Source organism: Microtus ochrogaster, unplaced genomic scaffold, assembly GCF_000317375.1.
Source record: "Microtus ochrogaster isolate Prairie Vole_2 unplaced genomic scaffold, MicOch1.0 UNK25, whole genome shotgun sequence".
Lineage (NCBI taxonomy): Eukaryota > Metazoa > Chordata > Mammalia > Rodentia > Cricetidae > Microtus > Microtus ochrogaster.
Window position 1 is genome coordinate 1,857,168 of NW_004949123.1, and position 27,496 is coordinate 1,884,663.

The window sequence follows — 27,496 nt, forward strand, 5'->3', positions numbered from 1 at the left end:
CGAGCGAGTCGATGAGTCGGTGCGGGAGCTGGGTGCGAGCGCACGGCGTCTGAGGTCTGGCGCGTCACCCTCTTCCGAGTCCAGGCTGGCAGCAGTCGCTGTGGGGAGGCAGGCGGGACGCCCTCGAAGTGAGTGGGTGCGCTCAGGCGTGTCGGGGTGACCCGCGGGGCTTTGTGGGAGGTGGTGCGGGGCCGGGCGGGCCGGTGGCAGGGCCTGGGCCTGTGGCGAGCCCCTGCCCCGCGTTAGGCGGGCAGATAGCTCCCGCCAGTCATCCCCCTGCCTCACTTTCCGTTGCCCTGTGAATGCTGAGCGGCCTAGGGAAGAGCACTCTTGGATCTTGTTATTTCTGAAAACGAGGCAGAACCTGCAACAAATACTGGCGGCCAGGAAGCAAGTATATTCGTTGTAGTTAATGGTGTAAATCTAATTTGAGCCTATGAAGTTAGGAGACGCCGTAAGCCTGTGTGTTTATGACTGGCCGCGAAAACAAGCCAGGTTTTCTCCGTGGCACTGAAGTATTTGTAATGTGTGCCCAGGCAAGCGATTCACCGCATCGTCTGGGCACACATTAGAAATACAAATTCTCAGCCCAGTGAGGTGGTGCACTCGGGAGGCACAGGCAGGTAGATCTGAGTTCGAAGCCAGCCTGGTCTACAGAGTGAGTGAGTTCCAGGACAGATAGCCAACGCTACACGGAGAAACCCTGTTTCGAAAAACCAAAAAGAAAAGTGGTAAAAGTGGTAGAAACAGACTAGTGCTCGCTAGTAGAATAACACAGGTTCTTTCGATAAACTAATGCAACATTACGATGTTTTTGTGGTGTTTTGTTTTTTTTTTTTTTTTTTTTTTTTTTTTTTTTTTTTTTTTTTTTTTTTTTTTTTGAGCCAGCGTCTTTATATATAATAGTTCAGGTTGGCCCTAGCTCAGAAACTTGTTTTTAAAATAAGTTCACAGCAGGTTTAGATGCGGCTTTGGAGGAAGTGCAAGATTAAGTTTTGGTTTGGTTTGGTTTTGGTTTTTCGAAACAAGAGTTTCTCTGTGTAGCTTTGGAGCCTGTCCTGGAACTAGCTCTTGTAGACCAGGCTGGTCTTGAACTCACAGAGATCCGCCTGCCTCCGCCTCCCGAGTGCTGGGATTAAAGGCGTGCACCACCACCGCCCGGCTTAGTTTATATTTTCTAAATCTCCTTTACCTCCACCCTTACCTCCCTGTTTATTTGGGAAAGTTTGTCTTTCTTCTCATTTTTTCTATTAAAGAAGTATGGGGTGTTCATGAAAGGGGTACAGGGTACCTTTCCTGTGTCCTTGATTGTATAAACTCTCGTCTTTTCAGAGTCTCAATTCAGTTTATATGCTCTCACCTACTTCTTAACTCTTTAGAATTAGGTGTCTCCCTATTACTCTTTTTTAGTAAATGGTTAACTCATCCAATGACTTTTTCTCAGGCTTTACTGAATTTCTTTGAAGTGCCAAATATGACTAATGCTTGTTTCTGCCAAGCCCTTTCTTGGTTTCTTTTTCAAAGAAGAGAAAGAGAGAGAGAGAGAGAGAGAGAGGGAGAGAGAGAGAGAGAGAGAGAGAGAGAGAGAGAGAGAGAGAGATTCCCCTTTATGTTTATGAGCAGTTTTGCCCGTATGCATGTCTGTGTACCATGTACATGCTGTGCCTGCAGAGGCCGGAAGAGCGTGCCACATCCCCTGGAACTGGACTTAAAGCCAGTTCTGAGCTGCTATGTCAGTGCTGGGAGTGGAGCTCTGGGTTCTCTGGAAGAGCAGCCAATGTTTCTAACCCCTGAGCCATCTCTCTAGCCCTTTTCTTGCTGTCTTCACTTTGCTTTGTTTTTTCTTTCTTGTGTATTACTCTAGTTAAGTCTCCACATTCTTCTGCATGTAGTTCTTCTAAGGCTTTATTCTTATTTATATATATATATATATATTTTTTTTATTTGTTATGTATACAATATTCTGTCTGTGTGTATGCCTGCAGGCCAGAAGAGGACACCAGACCCCATTACAGATGGTTGTGAGCCACCATGTGGTTGCCGGGAATTGAACTCAGGACCTTTGGGAGAGCAGACAATGCTCTTAACCACTGAGCCATCTCTCCAACCCCTTCTTATTTTTTTTTTTTTTTTTAAGAAATAAAACACAGTTTTTTTTCTCTCCAGAATGGGATGGTGTTAATATTTAGTTTTTATATTCTCAAACATAAAAATATATTTCTGTGTTTGGTTCATTCCTGTGATCATCATATGGAGTCTATGGATTGTAGACTTCTGGTCTTTTCTGTCTAAAGAATTCTGTGTTGGTTTTCTAGGACTGACACAGTAATCATAAACTGGGCAGCTGAAGTAACAGACCAGTTTTCTGATGGTTCTGTAGGCCCAGAGACTGAGAAGAAGGTGTGGCCCGGATGTTGTCTTCAGAGGTCTTTTGGCTTTTGTTGTATGACTTTTTCTGACAAGATTACTTTTTTTAAATCTTTATTTATTTATTTTATGTATGAGTGCTCAGTCTGCATTTATGCCTGCATGCCAGAAGAGGGCATCAACTCCCATTATAGACAGATGGTTGTGAGCCACCATGTGTTTGCTGAGAATTGAACTCAGGACCTTTGGAAGAGCAGCCAGTGCTCTTAACTGCCGAGCCATCTCTCCAGCTCCTTGACAAGACTATTTTTATTCATCCCAGATAAAGAGAGCAATGACAGACAAAAACAATTCCATCCAAGTCTAGCTTAGTGACTAATGAATTTATTGGGGTTACTTATGGCGTATGGGTGACTGGCTGGGGCAGCTGCATCTATAGAAGGACAAGGTACACTATGCCAGCGGTGAGGAGGCCCTTGGAGGAAGCTGTGTTACTGAAGAGCCTCTCCCCCCAGCAATTGTTACCACTTTTGGGGAGAGGCTTCATCACGCTTGTAAGGCTGCCTGGCTCCCTGGAAGAGAATGTTTCAGTGGAGAGGAGGGAGCGTACATGATTATAAATGGCCTGTGCCTTCACACTGTCTTACTATAATTTGTCTATGTCTAAATTTCTTCTTGGGGGATCCAGTTCCACTATTTTGTTTTTAGACAGGGTCTCACTGTGTAGCTGTCCTGAAATTTACTTTGTAGACGAGACTGGCCTCAGATTCACAAATTTCCTGCCTCTCCCTGAGTGATGGGATTAAAGGCATTCGCTACTATGCTTCCTTTTAAAAACTTTATGTGCATGAGTAAACCTGCATGTATGTCTGTGTAACGTGTCTGTCTAGTGCCTGCAGAGGCTTGAAGATGTTGGATCCCTTGGATGTGGAATTACAGGTGGTTTGAGCTGACACATGGGTGCTAGTATTCAAACCTGGCTCTTCCAAAAGACAACCAGTGCTCTAAGCCATCTGCAAGCGTCCGCTACCCCCCCACCCCCTTTTATTTTCAGACAGGGTCTCACATGTAGTCCAGCCTTTGCCTCTCCAGTGCTGGGACTAAATACATATGCCGCCATGCCTCCTTCTCTTGTCATTTTTCGTCTTAGAAGAAAACTATTCAACGTTTATTATTAAATTTGGTGCTTGCTTGTAGTAGACACTTAGATAAAACAGTGGAGCACTCTTTTCCACAGGTGGGGTTGTCCTCACTGCCAAGCGCTTCATCCCCTATCCCACCATTCATCCTTGGCTCACAGTTTCTGAAGTGTGTACTCTTCCTTGTCGTGCACTACTAGAAGGTTCCCTGTACTTCAAGTTCCACTCACCCTGCCGTTCTTCTGTGGCGTCTCCCTGGAGTTTCCTAATCAGATGGGCTTCCTCCGTTCTCTGAACTTTGTCCTTGCTAAGGCTTGAGTCCTCTGCACTTGCTTTCTAGCATTCATTGATCTGCCAGCCACAAGGCTAGGTGCTGGGCCTTCGGCAGATGGATGGGAAGTGGGAAGTTTAGGTGTGGGTAAGACACTCCCTTTCAGAGGTGTTCACACAGTGCTCTGGTTTTCTACCTGGGCTGCACACTGAAATCACCCATGGTGCCTTACAAATCTGTTTGCTTGGGCTTCAGTCCTGGTGATGCTGGAAAGTGGCCAGAGCTGTGGGCGTTTGAGAGCCCTTTGGGTGATCAGTGTGTAGCCATAATTGAGAGGCCCTTTGCTGATGGGAGAGACAGACCAGTCTAGGGTCCAGTTCACTGCGTTTTGCTAGAATAATGAACAAGGTATCAGGAAAGCACAGACAAGTGTTTAATTTAGGACTGGCTTTTATCTTTTTATTTATTTTTTACAAGTATGTGTCATGTGGGTGTATATGCATGTGTATGTGGATGCCTGCAGAATCTAAAAGAGTAGCTCGGATTCCCTGAAGTTGAATTACAGGCATTTGTGAGCCACCCAATGCAGATGCTGAGAATTGAACTCAGATCTTCTGGAGTTATAGCAAGTGCTCTTGGCCCGTGGGCCTCTTACTAGACCCTCATTTGAGTCTTAATTCCATACCTTTTGAAACTATTTATTTTAAAAAAAAAAACAACAACCTAAAATTATTTGCTAAAAAAATTGGGGAAGGGTTGACAAGATGGCTCATCTGGTAAAGGCCTTTTCCGGTAAGTTTAGGAGGACCTGAGTTCAGATCTCAAAACCCACGTGTTAGAGGAGAAACCAACTCTTGTAGGCTGTCCTGTGACCTTCACCTGTGTTCTGTGGCACTCCCAATAAGTGACTTCTGTAAATTAGTGAGGCGGGTCTGATTAAAATACTTGGGAAAGTTGTTCAGTGGGTGAAGTGCTTGCTGCTCACGCATGAAGATCTGGGTTTACATCCACAGAATTCATGTAAAAAGCCAGGCCCAGAGGCATATGCCTGTAACTCAAGCACTGGGTCAGGGCTTGGAGACAAGAGGCTCGCTGCGGCTCATTGGCTAGAGACTAAACTGATGAGCTCTGGGTTCAGGGAAAGCCCCTGTCTCCACACTGAAGTGGAAAACAGTAGAGGGTACCGGATGCCGGCCTCTGGCCTCAGCATGTACACAGGTACCTGTGCACACATGCGTACACTGTACATAAGCACAGGAAATTTAAAAAGAAATATTTGTTTTCTGGCAAATTGTATTGTGCTATAAGGCACATACTATGTAATTTTTTCATTTCATTGGCTTGATTTTTCTTTTATTTTGTGTGTTTGTGTGATGTGTATGTGGGCACTTGTGCCATGATGCTCATATGGGTTCAGAGGGGATTTGCTCTCTCCTTCCACCTAACATGTATTCTTGGGTTGCCAGGCTTTTATGGAATGGTCTTTCCCACTGAGCCATCTCACCAGCTTGACTTTTGGACTATACGGTCAGGTGGTATTCTGCTCCATGAGACAGAATAAGTGTTCTACATTCATTAAAATTACTGTTTAAGAAATTCAGGGGTAAAAGATCTTGCTGGCAAGCCTGAGGGCCTCAGTTTGGTCCCTAGAACCCATGTAAACATGCTTCTGTAATCTCAGTGCTATAACAACGGGCAGAACTGGCCAGAGTTTATGGGCTAGCTAGACAGATGAGCATCACAGTGGCAGGAACAAGAGAAACCCTGCATCAGCAAGGTGGAAGGCAAGACTCTCAAACAGTTGTCCTTAGACTTTGGTGGGTCTCTCTCTCTCTCTCGCTCTCTCTCGCTCTCTCTCTCTCTTTCTCTCTCTTTCCGTTTAAGAAGCTGAGTGCCATGGTGGCAGATAATCATGAGACTGAGATTGAGGTAGAAGGATAGTTTGAGCCCAGGATTTTGAGGTTAGTTTGGATAACAAACCAACAACAAAAAAACATTTTGTAGTTGATAGACTTTGGGCTCTTTTCTATTTTTTGACTAGTTTGAAAATTTGTGTACCCATTCTCACACAAGTTTTTATGTGGTCATGTATCTTTTGGGTATAGAAGAACTAGAAGTAAAATGACATCACCATGTAAAAATGTATATTTTAATGAGACTACTTCGTGCATATGTGTGTGTGTATCTATATACATATTTCGATATGAATATCATTTTATTGTATTTTTAAAAAATATTGTATCATGCCCCAGCCTGGCTTCAAAGTTAGTATGTAGCTCAGGAAGATCTTAAACTTGGGGTCCTCCTGCATCTGTCTTGAGGATTGCAAGTGTACACCATGATGCCTGGTTTACGAGGCTGGGAATTGAACCCAGGGCCTTGCACTTGATAGCCAAGTGCTTTTAACTGCTACTCTCCAAGCCATTTTATGGGTTTGTCTTTTAATGTGTGTACATTCTGTATGTTCTTTATTCAGAAACTGCTAACTCTTGAAGTAATTTTTATAATTATTTAAAAACTAGTATTTTATTGGTTTTTTTTTTTTTTCTTTTTAAAGCCTACTCACGATGCTGTGTCTGCTGCTCCTTTGTGAATGTCTTTTGCTGATAACTGGTCATGCTCATGATGATGACTGGATTGACCCCACAGATATGCTTAATTATGACGCTGCTTCAGGAACCATGAGGAAGTCTCAGGTATTTGTGATCTAAATACACTGAGAAGACCTTATCTGCCATGATGGGAATAGTCCACTTTTGTTGTTGTTTTTCATACAGAGCTATAAGAGTTATATAAAGGATTAGTAGTTATGCAAGGTACTTTTTTTGGTTTTTCGAGGCAGGGATTCTATGTGGTTTTGGAGCCTGTCCTGGAACTAGCTCTTGTAGACCAGGCTGGTCTTGAATTCACAGAGATCCGCCTGCCTCTGCCTCCCAAGTGCTGGGATTAAAGGCGTGTGCCACCACCGCCCGGCCTGCAAGGTACTTTCTTGATATTTTCCCTCCCTTTTTTTCCACGCTGGGGCTGGGACCTAGGGCCTTCAGGCAATAGACAAGTACTCACCCATCTGGTTATTTCTGTTTGAATTTGGATATAAAGGCCCATCAAGGAGTAAACCGGTTTAGTTTTGATTCTTAGCATATATAGTTAATTCTTACTTCTTGGTGGTTTGATGCAAGTGAAGAATTTAAGAAGCAAAGTCATAAAACGATAGTCATAGGCCAGGTGATGGTGGCGCACGCCTTTAATCCCAGCACTTGGGAGGCAGAGGCAGGCGGATCTCTGTGAGTTCGAGACCAGCCTGGTCTACAGAGCTAGTTCCAGGACAGGCTCCAAAACCACATAGAATCCCTGTCTCTAAAAAACAAAAAAACAAAAAACAAAAAAACAAAAAACGATAGTCATGTTTTAAGTCTTTATTCAGTGGGACCTGTCTGTACAACTGAAGCCTGAAGAGTAAAATCTCTGCTTTGATACAGATGAAATATGGTACAGCCGAGAAAAAGGAAGTGATTCCTGACTTGTCGAATGCCGAGGAGTTATCAGACTGCTTGCACAGACTGGATTCTTTAACTCACAAGGTTGGATTTTTTTTTTTTTCCGTTCACAAATTAACTATTTACTTTAGTTTCTTTGCTGGCTAGTTTTCTGTCAGCTTGAGATAAGGTGGGGTCATCTGAGAGGAAGGAACCTCATTAAGAAAACCCCTCCATGGGGCTGGAGAGATGGCTCAGTGGTTAAGAGCATTGCCTGCTCTTCCAAAGGTCCTGAGTTCAATTCCCGGCAACCACATCGTGGCTCACAACCATCTGTAATGGGGTCTGGTGCCCTCTTCTGGCCTGCAAGCATACACACAGACAGAATATTGTATACATAACAAATAAATAAATAAATACATATTTAAAAAAAGAAAGAAAGAAAACGCCTCCATCAGATGGGACTGTAGTCAAGCCTGTAGGGCATTTCTTAATTTTAGCACAGCCCGTTGTGGGGGGCCACCCCTGGGTTGGTGGTCCTCGGTTCTGAAGAAAGCCAATAAACAACCTCTCCATGGCCTCTGCATCGGCTCTTGCTTTCTGGTTCCTGCCCTGCTTGAGTTCTTGTTCTGACGTCCTTCATTGATGAACAGTGGAACCAAATAAACTCTTTGCTTCTATCATGCTGTTTTGTCACAGCAGTGTTAACCCTAAGACAGTTTCTTGGTCTTTTTGTCTTCGTTAATTTTTATATTTGTAATGTTCTGTGTTCTATACAATTGTATATTTTTATCGATATAATTTAGTTACATCTTATCTTATTAAATAGTACTTACTATTTTTGTAATAACATTAATTGTAATTGTTTCTGAGTATAAACTTGTTGGTACAGGAATAGCTTTTATCTTGATTGTTTTCACTGCCTACTGCTGCAGTGGAGCAGGTGAGCAGATGAGGAAAGCTTATTAAAGGCTGTGACAGCTGTTCTTCCAGATGTGAGCAGTTCTTATAATTTATTGTGGGGAGCTCTTTTTAAGCTTTTTAACATTTTTTTTAGTGTTTTTTTTTTTTTTTTTGAGACAGGGTTTCTCTGTGTAACTTTGGAGCCTGTCCTGGAAATCAGTCTGTACCAGGGTGGCCTTGAACTCACAGAGATCCCTCTGCCTCTCTCTCCTGAGTGCTGGGATTAAAAGGTGTGCACCACCACTTTTTTTTTTTTTATGTAGAGTTTATCTAAAAGGAAATAGGATGTTAAGGGATTTGAGTGTTTTCTCTGGTCAGGTGGTAACTACTCTGTTGGTTGTCTAGACAGTGAGATGGGGGCGGCATGGAAAGGGCCTGGAGTGGGGCGGGAGGGAATCATGTGGTCACTGAGGAGTGGCACAGTGACAAGGGTGCAGAGAAGAGAGGTGAGGATGGGGATGGTGAGGAGACAGAGAGAATGGGCGCTGTGTCCGTCCTGTGAGGCAGTAAGAGTTTTAACTGAAGTCCACGTGTGTCCCGGGCAAGCACTCTGCCCTTTCTTTAAGCATACTTAAAATAAATCCTATACATTGTCAGACAAGAAATAACAGCCAGATGTTACTCTTCATTCTGAGAGCAGCACCAGGCCAGAAAGTAGTTGGTTTTGTTAGTTTTTTTACATTTTGGGGGCCTGCCATCCAGCTCCCAAGTAAATACATAGACACGTATTCTTACTTATGAATGTCTGGCCTTAGCTTGGCTTGTTTCTAACTTAAATTGTTGGGAGCAGTGAGACCCCAGATCCTGAATTTCTTGTAAACAACTTGTTTTCCCCTGATCTGAGTGCCTACAGCTGCTCTGAACATGAGACCTTCAGGAGTTGCTGATGGCAGGAGAGTGATTTCTGGTGGGTTTGGCTGGGGCATGGCTATCTCTATATAATCTGCCCCTGAACACAATAAAGGGGGCATTCTTGGGGCAATTCAAGGATGACCCGTGTTGCTGTCTCTCTGTCTGTGTCTGTGTGTTTTAACCTCCAGCCCCTTTCCCGAAGCTCGGTAATTGGGTGCCAGTGCACAGAGCACAGACACGGGGGCGTGGTGCATGGCATTTGGAGTCTCCACCGCATTTGGAGGTCTCCATCAAGATAGCGGAATTTGGAGGTCCCAGCCGAGATATCGGGAACTAGGGAACGCTGAGAGGTCGCCCTCAGAAGGTGAGGGTAGATTGGGGTATATGTGTTAATCGCTCAGTTTGGCAGCAAGTGAAAGTCAACCGAGAAAGAGGGGTAAACAAACAGGGTTGTCCCCGACCGGAGGGGATGTATTGGGAAAAGATAGAATGTATGTAGCTTAAAAAGATAAATGAGTACAGATGTATGATATGTTGATTGTGTTGTCTTTTGTGTTCTGGACTGGAGAAAGATATTTGATTCTTGGAACTGCTAAGAAAGGTATCTTGACTTTAAAATATGGGCTTAAGAATTTGATTAAGAAATTTGTTTTTTTTAAATATTTATTTATTTATTATGTATACAATATTCTGTCTGTGTGTATGCCTGCAAGCCAGAAGAGGCACCAGACCCCATACAGATGGTTGTGAGCCACCATGTGGTTGCTGGGAATTGAACTCAGGACCTTTGGAAGAGCAGACAGTGCTCTTAACCTCTGAGCCATCTCTCCAGCCCTTGATTAAGAGTTTTGGAAAGGAGGTTCTGTTTTTGTCTCCACAGATGATGAGATCCTAAGGATTTATTCGATATTCATGTGGTTTGAATTACCGAGACCTCCTGCAATGTTGCAGTGGGGTGTGAGCTGCGGCGGCTTCAAGGCCAAGCAGCTCCAGGCGGGGGAGCTGAGGGGCTGTGACGCCCCGGGGTCCCGGGACCTGCCTTGAGGACTACGAGGCAAGAACGCTAGGCCCGCTTCCAGCACAGGCCGACTAGACACCCCACCCTTGCCGCGACCCCATCTGAGCACTACTGGAAAATGGCAGTAAATTGCAGTAAATACCCCTAAGAATGCAAGGTCCCCGCTCAGCAGGAAGTAGCCAGACAGATTGACAACGCCCACATTCCCTAAAAGATCATTTAAGTGGGGCTCCTTCAGTGGTTGCAGAGCAGCAAGCCTGCTTTCCTGAGTTCCGCTCCACTCCATGCACCAGTTTGGACTCAGAACGAATGCAGCTGGGGCTAGAAGGCAGCTGGAGCAGAGCTAGGTGACTGTGGTGGAAGGCACATTGCCTCAGCCCAGTTGGTGCCTAGCCTGGCGGATGCCACAACAGTGCCAGCAAATGCAACAAGTGCTGGAGCTGAGACAAGCTGGAGAACAGACCCCACTGGGCTGCCTGAAAATGCGACAGCAGGACAAGGAAAAGGCAGTGGCAGTTTCAGACTCTGCACACTGAAGAGTCTGCGGTAGAGCGAATTTAAATCAAGAGACTGCCCTATTGTAGGAGCAGGTGGACTTGTGGCTAGTACAACAAATGTCTTGTTCATTATTTCATTTGTATGACATCTGTTAATATTGCGAATGCCTCTTATGTGGTGAAACAACTCAATGGTTACTAGAATAACCCTTGAAATGTTACAGTTAGCACACCAGATTGTAACTGTTTTAGCCAAAGGGTTCCTTAGCAGAAGCAGGATCAGCTGGGCTGCTAGGGAAGCCAAAGAGGTGCATGAGCGAGGTGTCTTCCATGCACTCAGCTGACAAGAATGAATGTGCCACGGGGTATGGCAGCTGGGGTATGTTATTTAGGGGACTGCTTCTGGGGTCGTGTCAAAGCCACTCCTAAAAGTCCCAAGTTTGATATGGTCATACACCTCTGTTCACTTGAGGGGAAGAGGGTGTGTGGGAAATAGTATGAGGAACCAACAGTCTCTGGGATACTTGAATCTACCTGTGTTGCAGGCTTAAGTTGTTCGCTTGTGTTCTCTAAAAGCCAGTATTCTCTTGAGGAGATGCTGTCACTCTCTCCTGAGTACAGGTTCAATCAAAGTGACCAAAAAGCTGTGTGGTCAGGAGGGTCTTCTGCTTTATAAAAAATTTAGAGGGGAGATGTTTTGAGCAGTGAGACCCCAGATCCTGAATTTCTTGTAATCCCCAGAACTGAGTGCCTACAGCTGCTCTGAGCACGAGACCTTCAGGAGTTCCTGATGGCAGGAGAGTGGTTTCTAGTGGGTTTGGCCGGGGCGTGGCTATCTCTATATAATCTGCCCCTGAACGCAATAAAGGGGGCATTCTTGGGTAATTCAAGGATGACCTGTGTCGCTGTCTCTCTGTCTGTGTGTGTCTATGTATTTTAACCTCCAGCCCCTTTCCCGAAGCTCGGTAACTGGGTGCCAGCGCACAGAGCGCAGACACGGGGGCGCGGTGTGCTGCATTTGGAGGTCTCCACTGAGATAGCGGCATTAAATTATCCCATTTCTCTTTAACTATGTTTTGTTTGCCTCTGGGCTTTTATCTTTATTCTATAGATCTTTCTTCCCTCCTTACTCTGTGGCTGGCTAGCTGGCAGCTGGCGTTTTCTTCTCCTTCTCTTGCTTCTCTCTCATCTCTCAAGCCTAAATTTCTTCTGTTTATTCTCTGCTTGCAACCCTGCCTATCCCTCTCTCCTGCTTAGCTATTGACTGTTCAGCTTCTTATTAGACCAATCAAATGTTTTAGACAGGCAAAGTAACGCAGCTTTACAGGGTTAAACAAATGCAACATAAAAAATGCAACCCATCTTTGCATCATTAAATATTCCATAGCATAAACAAATGTAACACATCTTCACTAATTTTCCACAGCACTAGAACTTGACCTCTCATTAGCCTTTGAAGCTTGACTTTATTATATGATTACAGGTGGATGACTGTGAGAAGAAGAAAATGAAAGATTATGAAAGTCAAAGCAATCCTGTGTTTAGGAGATACCTAAATAAGATTTTAATTGAAGCCAGCAAGCTTGGACTTGTAAGTATTTGAGGACATGATCCTGATCCATAGCAGATACTTTCATTGTTCGCTTCACATCGTGTAAGAAGTTGTGCCATGCACGTGACACATCTGTCGTGTTAGCACTCAGGAGGTTGAGGCAGGAGAATTTCTAGTTCTGCCCCAGTCTGTTTTCCCCCAAAAAAGGGGGCGGGGGGAAGTAATAGAGCCTCATTGTGCTTAGTAGAAAAGAACCTGCTTCACCCTTTCCCCAAACGCTGTGTGTACAAGACTGTAGGAAGCATTCAGCATGACAGGGGCTGGTGGAGGTGAGCAGTACAGAAGGTGCTGTTTTCCCTAGGATCTCTGAGGACTAGCTCCATCAATTGCACTGCTGTTCTCTTCCTAACCTTTCTTCTTGTTTTCCCATTCCCGTGAGGACAAGAAAAATGTGTTTTCAGTAGTCTTTCTCTTTGCTGGTTACTATGGTAGGTCTTACTTTTAGAATTGTCTATCATGTGCAGTGGTACAAGGTGGGAGTCCTTGTGTTATTTCACAGTGCTGGAGAGCAGACTCAGGGCCTTGCACGTACTAGGCCATAGTGTTACCATAGAGTAACCCTAGCTCCAGCTTTTCATATAGTTTGTTTGTTTATTATCTCATCATTTTTGAGAATCATTGTTTCAGTTTGGGAAATCAACACATGATGAAGACTTATGATTTTGTATCTTATAATACACTTACAAAGCTCATTTTTACACATTGTTAGCCGGAAGGCTGAGAAGTGTACCCAAAGCTTATCTGTAAGTGCATGACGTATTTTTTCTGTATTGTTTATGCCCCCAGAATTGGTCTAGGGGTTGTAGGCAGACTTTTGTTTGGTCTGGCCATGTGTTCCAGCCACTAAAAGCAACTCACAAATTTAATTTTTTTTTCTTTTTTGAGATAAAGTCCTATGTAGTCCATAAAAATAGGAGATATGCCTGTCATCCGTTTTCAGGGGTTCTAAAAATCTCTGTATCATTCCAGCTGTAGTATATGGGCAGACAAATTGAGCACAGGAAATTTCCTGTTAGGCAGTTTTTTCTCAGTATAACAAAATACCTGAGAAAGGACCCTTAGTTGATAGTGTTTGCCTGGGGTTCAACCCCTAGCCCCCATAAACCAGGCCTTGGTGTGTATGCTGCAGTCCCCTAGTCTTGGAGGTAGATGATCAGTATTTCAGTCTTCCTTGGCTACTTAGCAAGTTCAAGGCCAGTATGGCATACATGAGACCCTCTCTCAAACAAAAATCCAAAACAACAACAAAAAATAAATTAAAAAAAGAAAAAATAAGGTTTGTTTGGACAAACCTTTCATGATTTGGACATTCCAGTGTAAGACCTGGCCTTTAGTAGGTATAGCAGATACTCATGGCTAGAAGCATGTAGTGGAATGTCCTTTTCATTTCGTGGCTAGGAAGCAAAAGGGAAGGAGAAAGGAACATCCGCCCCACAAGTCCTTTCAAGGACTTACTCCTAACTTCTTCCCACCAAGTCCCACCTCCTAAATGTTTGACCACATGGCTATAGTGCTACCCTGGGCATCAAGCGTTTAGCATGTGGACCTTTGGGCAACATTGAACATTCAGACTGTAAAGCCTGGGTTTACTGGCACATGCCTATAATCCCTGTGCTCAGGAGTCTAACACAGGAGGATCACTACTTTGAGGCTGTCTTGGGAGTCATAATAAGATTCTGTCTCAAAAATCAAACTAAAATCCAAATTATGTATCAACTGGTCAGTGAATGTCAGTTGTTTACAGTGAACTTGCACTGATAAAAAGATAGTTTTCTATTTCAAGGAAACACATTTTTATTTTTAAATAATTTTGAAATTTTGAAATTTTAGGCTATCTGACAATAAATAGTGTCAGCAAATGAAACTCATAAATTGAATCATAAAGATGCAGAGTCTATCCTTATTTTTTGTAATTTCCATGTTTGTAAATTTACCTATTAAGATTTGTCATATCAAAATCAGTCCTTCGTGATTTCTAAAAATTATCATTTTTAAGGTGTGTGTGTGTGTGTGTGTGTGTGTGTATATATATATATATATATATATATATATATATATATATATATATATATACACATACATGCATGTGTGTTCACGATGGGAAGGACAGAGATCAATTTGGGATGTCTTCTAAATCACTTTTCACCCTATTTTTTTTAAAAAAACATTATGTATACAATATTCTGTCTGTGTGTATGCCTGCAGGCCAGAGGAGGGCACCAGACCCCATTACAGATAGTTGGGAGCTACCATGTGGTTGCTGGGAATTGAACTCAGAACCTTTGAAAGAGCAGGCAATGCTCTTAACCTCTGAGCCATCTCTCCAGCCCCCTTCACCCTATTTTTTGAGGCAAAGTTTCTAACTAAACTGGAGCTCACCAACTGGGAAAGATTGGCTGGCCAGCATGCCCCAGGAATCCCCCTGTGTCTGTGTTCTCAGGGGTACGACTGTGGGTTTTCATTCCCATAACTGGCTTTTAATGTGGGTGCTGGAGATCCAAACTCAGGTTCTCATTCCTGCAGAGAAAGCGCTTTCCACCTGAGTCATCTCACCGTCCCCTACTTTGAGGTATTTCCGTGGTCATTCTTGTACATGTGCCAATTGCTTGATACTTTCATCATGTCTTGGTTCCCTAAACTGAAAGAGTGATTCTAAAAAAAAAGATGGATGGATAGGTAGGTAGGTAGGTAGGTAGGTAGGTAGATAGATAAAAAAAAAAAAATAACCTAGAAAATTGGAGCTAGGGTTACTGCTCAGAGGTAACACTATGGCCTAGCATGTCCAAGGCCCTGGGTTTAGTAAGGCGGAACAAGGTAACAAAACTCACTACTTTGTTTCAGGGCCAATACTGTAGATCATTGTTTTTATCCTGGCCTATTATTACATGCTACATTCAGTGTGGCCTATCACATGCTACGTTTTGCACACTTTGGGGTAGGAAGGGATTTCTTTGTTTAAAGTAATTACATCATTTGGAATGTCTCCGAAATATGAAATGCCATCTATTGTCCCTGCATGCAAAAAGCCTATGATGTGCCCTACAAGAAAAGCATGTTATATAAACTTCATCTGGGCATGAATTATAGGACTCTTGGCAGTGTGTTTAGTGGTAATGAGTCACTGATATTTCTGATTAAGGTGTCAACAGAAACAAAGTTATATATTGTTCAGTTGATAAGTGTTCAGAGACCAGGGCAGAGGTTTCTGTCCTGCCTGGGCCCACAACTGTTCAATCTCAAAGAGACACACAGATGCCTACATTAATTATAAACGGGTTGGCCTATTAGCTCAGGCTTCTTATTAACTAACTCTTACATCTTAACCCATAATTCTTGTCTGTGTTAGCCACATGGCTTGGTACCTTTTATCAGTGAGGTGTTCTTATCTTGCTTCTTCTGCATCTGGGTGATGACTGCAGACTGAACCTTTCTTCTTTGCAAAATTCTATTCTGGTCACCCCATGTATACTTCCTGCCTGGCTACTGGCCAGCCAATATTTTATTAAACCAATACAAGTGACAGATCTTTACAGGGTACAAGACCATTGTCCCACGGTACTTCTGCTTTTTTTCTTTTTTAAACAAGAACTCTGCCGGGTGGTGGTGGCGCACGCCTTTAATCCCAGCACTCAGGAGGCAGAGGCAGGCGGATCTCTGTGAGTTCGAGACCAGCCTGGTCTACAGAGCTAGTTCCAGGACAGGCTCCAAAGCCACAGAGAAACCCTGTCTCGAAAAACCAAAAAAAAAAAAAAAACAAAAACAAAAAAAAACCAAGAACTCTGAATCTTACCTCCTTTGTTTAGCTTTTTTCCTGACCACTATCCACAACAACTTGTAACCAACACTCTAAACAAAGACAGTCATAATTCATTTTTGGGGGGAATGTGGGCGTGATTTATAGGCTACTTTCTGCTGATTGTGAGCACTGATAATTTTTATGGGGACCTAAAGAAAATTTAGGGTTGTGGTCAAGTCCTGACTGGAGTATTCTGTGAAGCTTGATCATCTCAGCCAGCAGTCTTGAGGCTGTTCTGGGTGTAGAACTCAGAGGAAACTGCAATGAGATATTCTGAAATGTTGGATCATCTGGGCTATCTGCTCCTATCAGAGATTTTTCAGGGGGTCTTTCTTGATCAAACTTGATTTTTCTTAACCCAGAATGAATTCCCAGCCTCTCATTTCCTGTGGAAACAAAAGCAAAACCTCTTCTCCAAAGAGAGATATCTTTTCACTTAGATTTTGAAGTCAGGGCATTTTCAAAATAATTATGTTGGATTAATCCAGCAGCATTTATAATCAAATGTCTTTTAGCAGCTATGGCTCCTTCCTCAGCCATCAAACAATTCAAAGACAACACAGTAACATTCAGCATCCAGATTCTCTGTATTTTCCATCTTTATGTGGCTTTATTTTAAACTCTATTTCTTTTATTTTATTTTTAATTTTTGGTTCCTGTTCCCCGCTCATGCAAAGGACTGTTGATCTGTGAGTCTGTCTACCCCTGAATAAAGAACCCTTTATTATACTCAATTCTGAGCTAGTGTAGGACTGCCCTGCAGAGGTGCATGGGAACCTAACCCTGTGCTTCTTGTAGGACTGTGGCCCAGCAGTTGTGAGTGACAGTATAGAGCCTGTGTACTTTACACAGTGCCTGTGTACTTTACACAGTGAAACTGACTCTCCTTCATGAAATGTCTGGTGTCTTTGTTTTTAGGATTCTACAATGTTTTACTGCTTCTTATATATATTTGGATTTTATGCTAGCCTTTGAGGATAAGTATATATTATACTTATGAAATACTACAAATTAATATACTTTCTTAAAGCAGTGCTGGCACGTAGAACTATTTACACCTTATTATATTGAGTTCCAAAGTATTTTATTTTTGAGATAAGCTCTCTGTATGTAGCCCAGGCTAACCCTGAATGCGAAGTTCTTTGCAACATCCTCCTGTGAGAGGTGGAATTGCCGGTGTATGAAATCATATTTGTCCCAGATTGGTTTTCCTGTTTCATTGAATAACGTAGTAATACAGTTGTTTCTCTGTTGGTATTTTGGTAACTGATGCAGCCTGATGAAAATAAAGTTGATATGCATTATGATGCTGAGATTCTCCTTACAAGACAAACACTATTGGAGATACAGAAGTTCCTCAGAGGAGAGGAGTGGAAACCAGGAGCCTTGGATGATGCCTTAAGTGATATTTTAATCAATTTTAAGTGTCATGATTCAGAAGCATGGAAGTGGCGATTTGAAGACTCCTTTGGAGTAGATGCGTATAATGCGTTTATGGTAAGATGCCATGAGGGTGGCGTAGAAGCAATCCCTGGAAAAACCCTTCCGAAACTCCAGCATAATTGAGAACCTGTTCTTAGTTCTCATTACAGGGATGAATAAGCAGTGAAATTGTACAGATAACTTTGTTTGAGTCTCGTTCTTTTAAGGCTGTTTAAAAATGATATTCATTTATTTTGTATGCATGACATGTATGTGTGTGAGTGTGTGCAGAGGACAGCTTGTATGATTCGGTCCTCTGTCTGCTGTGTGCCCTGGGATTGAACTCCGCTCCTCAGGATTGAGGCAGTGGATTAACCTGCTGAGCTGCCTGCATGGCCAAGTCTGCCTGTTTAAAAATGGATGTTTTTTGGTGGGGAAGACCACTGAGCAGTGACTCGACTCTGATTCTCATTTCTGTTTTCAAGGTGCTCTTGTGTCTGCTCTGCATTGTGCTGTTGGTGGCTACAGAGCTGTGGACATATATTCGCTGGTACACACAGTTGAGACGCATTTGTATTATCATTTTTCTCTTCAGTGTGGGATGGAATTGGGTGTATCTATATAAGGTATTAAATAAGTTTGTTGTTGTTACTGTTATTTTTTTGTTTTCATTTGTTTTTTAGTTAAATGTAAATTCATAGTAACCAGAGACTATAATATACTCTCAGAACAGTCTTGCCTCAGATATGGTTGAAGATAGTGGTTGGATTATCAGTAGGGGGAATAAATAAATTGGTAATTATCAGCCACTTGGGGTTTAGGGGAGATCTGATCATTTAGTGAAGAAAAGTGGCTCTACCTTTTATTATCACAGAGTAAAATGGACATAGTTTAGAAACATGTAATTTGGGAAATCAATTTATATTTGTTAGAAATAGCTGGGGTGGGGGGCATACACCTTTAATCCCAGCACTCAGGAGGCAGAGGCAGGCAGATCTCTGAGTTTTAGGCTAGCCTGGTCTACAAGAGCTAGTTCCAGGATAGGCTCCAAAGCTACAGAGAAACCCTGTCTCAATAATAATAATAATAATAATAATAATAATAATAATAATAATAATAATAATAATACCAAGAAAACAAAAAAAAGAAATGACACCAAAATTATGATAGAAAATGTTATCTCTAAAAATTAGGCTTTTTGAATATAAAAGTTATGGTCACTATGGAGAAATTAGAAAACAAAGATAGCAGGTAAAGTATTTTTTAAAATTTACTCACAATCTTATTACGTATGAATAATTATTGAATTTTTATCTATTTTCACTTTTTTGAGAGAGGGTCTTGATAATGCAGGGCCTTGAACTCAGCTCTTCCTGCGTCACAGGTGCTGGGACTAAAGGCATATGTCATGACATTTGGCCTGTTGGTATTTTTGAGGTATCTTTTCCAACATTTCAATTATCTTCCACAATGAGAGTAGATTGCAGAAATTTGAAAGGACTGTTGTTAGCAGGACAGTCTAATCACTGAAGAGCCATTCTAATCTGCCTTCTGATAGAGGGGTTCAGGACCTACAGTGAATTCTGCTGAAATTGGTGTTGCGGTTCTCTGGTCCTGAAACAAATCCCCTACACATTAAGCACATGGGCCTTGGTGGAAGACAAGTGAGCTCCCCTGGGAGTGTGGTTTCTGAAGACTGTCCTCCTAGATGAGAAAGGCTTGGGTCTGGAAAGCCCTCACAGACAGCACTGCATATAAACTATGTATACCCTCTCTGATGTGAGGTCATCTGTGGGCGTGCTGTGCACAGAGCTGGACGTGTTTAATACCCAGTTTGCCAGCCATTTATTGGATAGTAACCGTCTATGTTAAACTTACCCAGAGCAAAGCACCATTTTATCATTAACTATAGAACAATTTGAATTCTTCATATTTTTAGTCATGCCACGAACTATATGTGAACTCCTTTTCAAAACTATCTTGCCAGGCAGTGGTGGCACATGCCTTTTAATCACTTGGGAGGCAGAGGCAGGCGGATCTCTGTGAGATTGAGGCCAGCCTCGTCTACAAAGTGGGTTTCAGGACTTCCAGGGCTACACAGTGAAACCCTGTCTTGAAAAACAACAACAAAAAATAAATAATAAAAATAGTTTTCTTTCATCAAATTGTGTACAGAGATGGTGTGAGGCCTTGAGACTGGTTTCTGGCTGGTTATGGTAATGCACACCTGTAACCCAGTGCTTGGGTGGTGGAAGCAGGAGGGTCAAGAGTTCAAGGCCATCTTCAGCTACCTGGGCTGTAAAAGACCTTGTCTCAAAAACAAAACAAAACCCAACAACAAAAAACCAGGGGGTAAAACGTACGCTTTTCCACGAGCTGAAAATAACCCGTCTTTTAAAATGTTTTTCTTAATTTAGTTGTCATATGGTGGTGCGATCTTTAGTCCCAGCGTTAGTGAGGCAGACAGGAGGACAGTCTGTCTTCAGAGTGAGTTTCAAGGTTGCCAGGGAGACCCTGTCTCAGAAAACTTTAAAAAACCTAAAAACCACAACCCACCAAAGCCTTGGTTGGATAAATGGCAGAGAAAACATTGGGTACATTTTGTTGTTTGGAAGCTCACAGTCAGCATCTTTCCCCTGTTCCGGCCAGGTAGCTTTTGCTGAGCATCAGGCTAACATCGCCAAGATGGCACCATCGAACAAAGTGTGTGCTGAGAAGATGGACTGGACTGGAAGTCTCTGGGGTAAGTGGTGGTTCATTCGTCACTATTTTAAGTAGAATTTCTGAGAATAAGGAGAAAACAAACCCACCGATAATGATAAAATGATGGGATGCCAGAGGAGGCTCCCCGTGGCTGTCTAAGCACATACACAAGCGCATGCAGCGGGGTCAGAGGAGGGTGATGACAGAATCCAGAGACTCACAGGTTTGAGCCAAGCTTCAGCAACTTAGACCCTGTCCCAAGATAAAAGGGATGGGATGTAGCTCTGTGTTAGAATCTTGCCCACCTTATGAACTACCCCAGGTTTTATTCCCTTTTCAAAAACAAACAAAAAAACAAAAGCGAACATAACATACATTCTTAAGTTTAAAATGTAGTGACTTACTGAATTCATGTAAACATACAGGGAAGACAGCAGCTGTGTATGTGGTCATGAGACTAGATTAGATCCTTGGCTGCCTTTCTATCATCTAGTCCACAACATTTTCTAGGTCCTTAGCAGAAGTTTACTAAAATCAAGGAGATAAAATTAGAGCTATTTTAGCTGTAATCTTAGATTGACATAAACTATTTTATAACTTTCCTACAGTTTACTTTTTTGTGTTTTGTATTGTTTTGTTGGTTTTTTGAGACAGGGTTTCTCTGTAGTTTGGAACCTTTCCTAGAACTAGCTCTTGTAGACCAGGCTGAACTCAGAGATCCGCCTGCCTCTGCCTCCCAAGTGCTGGGATTAAAGGCGTGTGCCACCACTGCTTAGCTAGTTTTGTTTTTTAACTAAGTGAAATTTTGTTTTTTATCCTTCCAGATTTTATAATGGTTCTCACTATTATTGACCACTGTAACTGTTGAAATCTGGCCTGGAATGGTTTAACGTTCAAAGACACTTTATAAACACAAGTCTGTACTGACTGACACAGAATAGATTATACAAGTAGGTCCCAGAATTAACTTAAATTTTTTTAGATTTATTTTTAATGTGTTCAGTGTTTTTCCTACATGTATTTTTGTGGACCACATGTGTGCGTGGTGCCCGAGGTGGTCAGAAGAATGTTGTTGGTTGTTTTACTCTTTTTACTCTTTTAGCTTTTGGGGGGCCCATCACACAACTCCCAAATAAATCACACATGGAATCTTACTCCTTATAAATACCCGGCCTTAGCGCGTTGTTTCTAGCCACCTTTTCTTACCTTAAATCATCCCATCTATCTTTTGCCTCTGGGCTCTGTATACCTTTCTCTGTTTCTGTATACCTTTCTGACGGGCTGTGTGGCTGGGTTACTGACCCCTGGTGTCCTCCTCTCCTTGTTCTCTTGCTCCTTCTTCTTCCAGATTTCTTCTATTTATTCTCTGCCCACCAGCCCCACCTGTCCTTGCTCCTGCCTCACTGTTGCCTGTTCAGATCTTTATTAGACCAATCAGGTGTTTTAGACAGGCAAAGAATCACAGCTTCACAGAGTTAAACAACATAAAAGAATACAACACACCCTTTACATCATTAAACAAATATTCCACAGTATAAACAAACGTTTATACTTAAAATAATATTCTACACAGAAGAAGGCTTCAGATCCCCTGGAACCGGAGTTAATGTATGATTGTAGCCACCATGTGGGTGTTGGGAACTGAATCTGGTGTTATGCAAGAACTACAGGTACCCTTCACCCTCATCCTGCTCCGGTCCCCAATTGCCCCCCTTTTTAAATTGTGGGATTAAAACTTGGGTTCTTGGCTTCAGGAGACAATACGCCTCCTTTAATGCAGGCTAGTTTCCAAATGTGCATAAGACTGCTTTAGCTATTCTTAATTAAGAGCCTATTCTGTCTTAACAGTTTTGTCAGAGTTGACTTTGTAAAGTGAAATTTTATTGAGAGAGAGATTAGTAGGTATCCCCCGGTTACAGCGTTTCACACAGCTGCGGCAGTGCCCTGTAGCAGGAGTGCGCTAACCCACTAAGTCTTCCACTTTGCAGTTCTACTTATGTTTATTTGTGTGCATAAAAAACTAATTCTTTACTTTTTGGAAATCTATAAAGTAGATCTTTTTTGTCTCCATAAGATTTGTTGAATTTGAATGGATTTTGAAAGTATGATTTTGGACTTGATATGAAATAATTAACATTACAGAGAGTCTATTTAAAATATAAAACAACTCAAAAATTTACTGGTGGGTGGGTAAGAATGGTTAAAACCAAAGTAATTTCATTTGTGAAAAAAACTGCTTTGTTTTTCTTTAATTATTTTGTCTGTTTCTCTATGTAGAATGGTTTAGAAGTTCATGGACCTATCAGGATGACTCGTGCCAAAAGTACTATGAGGTCTTACTAATCAACCCTATTTTGTTGGTTCCGCCAACAAAGGTATAAAATATATTTGTAATAATTACAGTATCACAAACTCTTTGCCTGCATAAAGGATTGATAGGGTTAATAATAAACCTTTGTCTTAGGGGAAAAGTCCTTTCATTAAACATTGGTTTTTCAAATTTAGGTGGGCATGGTGGCATACCTATAATCCTAGCACTTGGGAGGCCAAGACGGGAGGATAGACGGCAAGGCCTGGTTAGATCACGGTTTATGCTGAATGAGAGACCCGTGCTCAGAGCACACATGCGCATACATAGAAATGCGCATTTTAATTTGTAATTTGACACTTAGTGTGTGGTGAAGTTTTGCATGTGGATGTCTCAGTCTTTTGAAGTTGCTCTGATCTTTGTTTTAGGCTCTGGCAGTTACATTCACTAACTTCGTAACAGAACCATTAAAGCACATTGGAAAAGGAACTGGTGAATTCATTAAAGCACTCATGAAGGAGATTCCAGTGTTACTGCAGATTCCGGTGCTGGTGATTATGGCATTGGCCGTCCTGGTTAGTACATTAGCCCAACTGCTGGTAGTTAACAAGCGTGTGATGTTTGACAGAGAAGGCAGTTTGAAACGTCTGGATTAATATATTGTGCTCAGAGGTGTAAGGTGATTTTTAATAAGTTGAGATAGTATATATTCTTTTAACTAGTAGTTCTTGGGTTTGTAAGCACCACAGTAATAATTTAGAATAGCCCTTTTTAGCTTTAACTTGAATACACAGGAGGTTGGCTGACTGCCTCCTCTGTAGAGAAATGAGGCTTTATCCCGGTCTGAGTTTTGCAGCATAGAACAGAACAGAAAGGGATTGTAGGAGGAGTGGTTGTGTGCACTGAAAATCAGTTTGGGTGGGGGAGTCCAAGAGTAGATATTTACTAAAAATAGTGCTTGTACTTCTCCCATAGTTAGTTCAGCATCTTGTTACTTATGGCCATGGCCTTCCCAAAGCACTTGCTGTATGGATCAAAAATGAAGACTCCCCAGGGATTTGGAATTACATGTTGTATGCACTGACTGACTTGTTCTCTTTTGGGTTTTGCTTTGGCGCATGATTGATTATGAAATTCAATAATTAATAATTTTATCATTTTCCCTAAATGAATATGAATAAAAATAGGAGCAATAACCAAGCTTTTAAATTGAAATTTCTAGAATTGTCTAAATTTCTAAGTCTAAAAATACTCTTATGTATTTAAAGTATATCAAGTTGATTGAAATATTTACTTAATATTGTTTTTTAGTACATTGTATTGGCTACTTTGGCCTATTAGTTCAAAGAAAAAGTTTTTAATCAAAGAGTGAAATTAACATTTTTATGTCCACAAATACTAAGACAGCTGGCTTTATTAAACTCTGAATAAAATAGCTCGTACTTGATTACCTGTCCATCACTAAATCCTCAGAATGTATTTCTTTTCTTTACAGAGCTTCTGCTACGGTGCTGGAAAGTCAGTTCCTATGCTGAGACACTTGGGTGGTCCTGAAAGAGAACCTCCCCAGGCACTCGAGCCAGCCGACAGGCGACAGAAGAAGCAACTTGACTATAGACTCCATGGTGGAGCAGGTGATGCAGATTTCTGTTATAGGGGCCACACTTGCTCCATCGAGCAAGGCCCTTATGACACGATGCATGCGTGTAACAGAGATGGTTTGAGACAGAGACACGCTGATGTGAGATTTCGCACTGGCAACCAGAGCCCTGAAGTGCTCCGGGCATACGATTTACCTGACACGGAGGCACAAGAGCATCCAGAAGGGGTACCCAGCGTAAGTCAGCCACTGTGTATTCTGCTGCCTGTTCACTCTGGGCCCAAGAGCTCCTTACAGATTTGTGTTGGTCTTTACCCCGTCAGTTCAGTCACTAGTGCAATGATTATTACCCTCTCATTGTTGTCACCAGTCCAGCGTCCTCAGAAAATATTTACTTTATGTTAAATACCATTTAACTGTATTCTTTACAACAGGTGGTATTTCCTATGAAACCAACAAGTGAGTCTGACTGGAATTTCTGCTTTTGACATGATCAGAGAGGGTCTCCCAGGGGGCCTAAGTGTGCTAGGGGACTGGCAGGCTGCAGAGCTCTGATGGCCCAGCCTGGGAGAAAAGGCTGGGCAGGGATGGGAAGAAGCCCTCCCTGCTCTCCCTTTCTCTCGACAGAATCCCTATTGATTCTGTAGTATAGAAGAAGGCAGTAGCACGGTTGGCTGGACTGGACGTTTTATTTGCAAGATGATGAGTTCTTCAGCAGTCCTGGGTATTGAACCTGGACTCTCAACGTGCTAAGCCACTGAACTACATTTTTGGCATTACTGTTGGTGTTTTTAAAGGGCCATTTCCATTTCTGCCCAAGATAGGAATTGGTATTGTTGTTTGCAATGTTTGAGTTTCAACTAGAAATCGTTGAGAAAGCTGTACGTACAAGAGACTCTAGAAATGGCATTGGGTTCTTTTATGGATGTTAATGTAGCTAAATAACCTGAGACTGTTCCTTCCGGCTTTTGTAGCTGTTGATCACCTGCCACTCATTCTAAGCCCCTCTAGTGATGTCCCAGCTGGCAGGGAAAGCCATCTACCACAGTGGTCCTGGGAATTCCTGCTCTGCCATGCCCCACATGTAACCCCCTTACCAATCATTTCCTGCTCTCTTTGCTCACTGAACCTTGGTGACAGGGTCTTGTTTTTGTTGTTCACTGTTTAAAATGCTGTGCACATGTGCACACACTCTTCAGTGTTTACTCATGTCATCTTAATTTAATCTGCCATCTGATCATATTCTGTCTAGCACCAAACTCATTTTTTTTTCTATGTAGCCTGTACTTCAAATGTCATACTCTTGTACGCCAGATTCATCATCCCCACCCAAGTGTGGGTTCCTATGGGAGCAGATTTTGTGTTTTGCTTCTTCTCTATTCCCAGCACCTAGAACTTAAAACAGGCTCACATGAGATTATTCTCACCAGGCAGGAGACACTGTTACTGGTAGCCAACCCTTCAGACCTTCTAAGCAGGGTTTGTAGATACCTACAAGACCTTAAGTGTCCCCATCCTTCTGTGAGGCTTACTGCTTCAATCATGATGCAGCTCTAGAATTGGGATTTTAAGATGTGTGGAGCACATTACAATAGATGTGGATAAGAACTGGCAATGAATCCTTTATATTTTGTTAAGTAGTTAAAATATAATTCTGTATTTTAAAGCATAAACCATCCATTGTGAATACAAACCTCAAAGAGATTGGTGGACTCCCAGGAGAAAGCACCCCAACAGAACACAGCCAGTCTGCCAAGACTATCTCTGGCCAAGGTGCAGGGACTGCAGAAGTCTCACCCACAGCGGAGAAGGCCCCGATGATGCTAGATTCTGCATGCAGCCCACAGGGAGGTGCCACACACAGCCCAGGAACTGCAACATGTGTGACTGATCTTGTCAGCAGCCCATGTGGCTAAGGAACATGAAGTCATCTTTGAAGTCTGTAAAGTATTAACTCTTCATTCTTCCCTGAAAATATGTTGGTATTTACTACAAAGCTGCCAACTTTTTTAATATTACAGACCATCAGTATCTCTTACCTATTAAGATGTCTCATAATTTTAGAACAGGATTTTGTATGTTTTCAGATGAATGCTATGGCAAATATATTAAGTAATTAAAGTTGAACTGGCATTTAAAAGAACTGGCATTTAAAAGAAGCAACTAATCAAAGTGTATGTTAGCTGGTGGAGGGTCCTGTGAAACGTAGTTAACAGAATAATTGGTTTGATTTAGTCAGTGTTTGCATTGCAAAGGGTGTTTAATGCAGGCTGGCAGCTGCTGCAGCCCCAAAGTACATGTGACCGTGTGTAGAACAATGTGACTCTCTGGTTACTAGGCCTGCTTGTCATACATTTTACATTAGGTCTCACTAAGACAAACCTGAGGATGGCCTGGTGCTATCAGTCTTTCTCAGTTTCTCACTTCATCATTGAGAATGGCTTTATTCTCCACCATGAAGTGTTGCTTTTATAAAGACCCAGTTTCCATGTTGAGAACCTAGCAATTGATGCTATTCAGTTTTTATTATGGAAAACCATCTTGTCTGGGCTAAATGCAATTCTAGTTTTCGAAGAGCTTACATAGGAAATAAGATGCATTAACTGTGGGCAGATATATTGTCAATCAACATTTTGTGATTTTAAAATACATTCTCCATTTTAAACCTTTTAAAAAAGCAATTTCTGTATTTTGTACAAGTCCCTAGTTAGCAGTCTTTCTTTGAACTCAGGTGTCCTTTGTCGTAACCACATCTACACTGCACATTTTATTCAGCTGCTTTCCTAACATCGACGTCACTCAGGAATTAAGGCTTGAAATGATCATGCAGGCTGTTTCAGCAAGGATATTCAGAACAACTGACTTTGATTTCTTTACAGAAATGTATGCTATTCCATTTTTTATACTTAGGTATATATTTAGAGTCTGAACATCTGTACAGCAGTTATCTTTGTCATTCACCATGACTGGGAAATACACTCCCAAGGTGGGACGTGTATTGGAGCTCTAGTGGAATTCTGAGGAGAAAGAACTCCCGTAACAGATGTTCCTGAAAGGAAGGGAAGGGCACTACTGTTGCTTTTAATCCAGAAACATTTACAGTTTCATCTTTGTACTTCTCATTGCAGATAACTGTTTGGGAGTGGACTCTATCTGGACAGTCAGCAAAGCAACATGCTGTTGTCGAAAGATTACAGTCATTCAGGGAAGACTTGACTAAAACAAGTGAACATATCAAGGCCAGCTTGTTTCAGTTGACTAGCAAGTGTTTGTCATGGAGACTAAAGCATATTGTAACTGCCTGTTAAAGTAACAACAGGGTAGGTAGCTGTTCAAAGCACCTTTTAAAATGGAATAATGTTGAATGCTTACAGGGTCTTAGTAGCCACTGTAAACACAAAATAAACACTTATTTTTACATTATTTTGATACGCTGTGCTGTCTTTGCTTTCTTAATGAACAGATGATCTTC

At 42.1% G+C, this 27,496-nt stretch overlaps 1 protein-coding gene across 4 annotated transcripts; it reads left to right on the forward strand.

Moving 5' to 3' along the window:
- Clcc1 (chloride channel CLIC like 1) lies at positions 1 to 27,465 on the forward strand. Of its 4 annotated transcripts, none has more exons than XM_013354037.2 (12): positions 1 to 128; positions 6,335 to 6,473; positions 7,257 to 7,358; positions 12,067 to 12,174; positions 17,267 to 17,488; positions 17,899 to 18,039; positions 20,063 to 20,156; positions 22,394 to 22,491; positions 22,853 to 22,999; positions 23,920 to 24,261; positions 25,692 to 25,962; positions 27,153 to 27,464. In XM_013354037.2, the coding sequence occupies exons 2-11, from the start codon at positions 6,345 to 6,347 to the stop codon at positions 25,938 to 25,940; spliced, it is 1,632 nt and encodes a 543-aa protein (XP_013209491.1). In that variant the 5' UTR covers positions 1 to 128; positions 6,335 to 6,344; the 3' UTR covers positions 25,941 to 25,962; positions 27,153 to 27,464. The 4 variants fall into 4 exon arrangements, with proteins under 4 accessions (XP_013209491.1, XP_013209490.1, XP_013209489.1 ...); XM_013354036.2 differs by having other exon boundaries at positions 25,692 to 25,971; positions 27,153 to 27,458; XM_005367902.2 differs by having other exon boundaries at positions 2 to 128; positions 25,692 to 25,966; positions 27,153 to 27,465.
- The last annotated feature ends 31 nt before the right edge of the window (positions 27,466 to 27,496 follow it).

Coding starts and splice junctions, on each gene's coding strand:
- Clcc1 (XM_013354037.2), top strand. CDS start 6,345: ATGCTGTGTCTGCTGCTCCTTTGTGAATGTCTTTTGCTGATAACTGGT. Junction 12,175..17,266: donor AAGCCAGCAAGCTTGGACTT/GTAAGTATTTGA, acceptor TAACTGATGCAG/CCTGATGAAAATAAAGTTGA. Junction 20,157..22,393: donor CTGGACTGGAAGTCTCTGGG/GTAAGTGGTGGT, acceptor TTCTCTATGTAG/AATGGTTTAGAAGTTCATGG.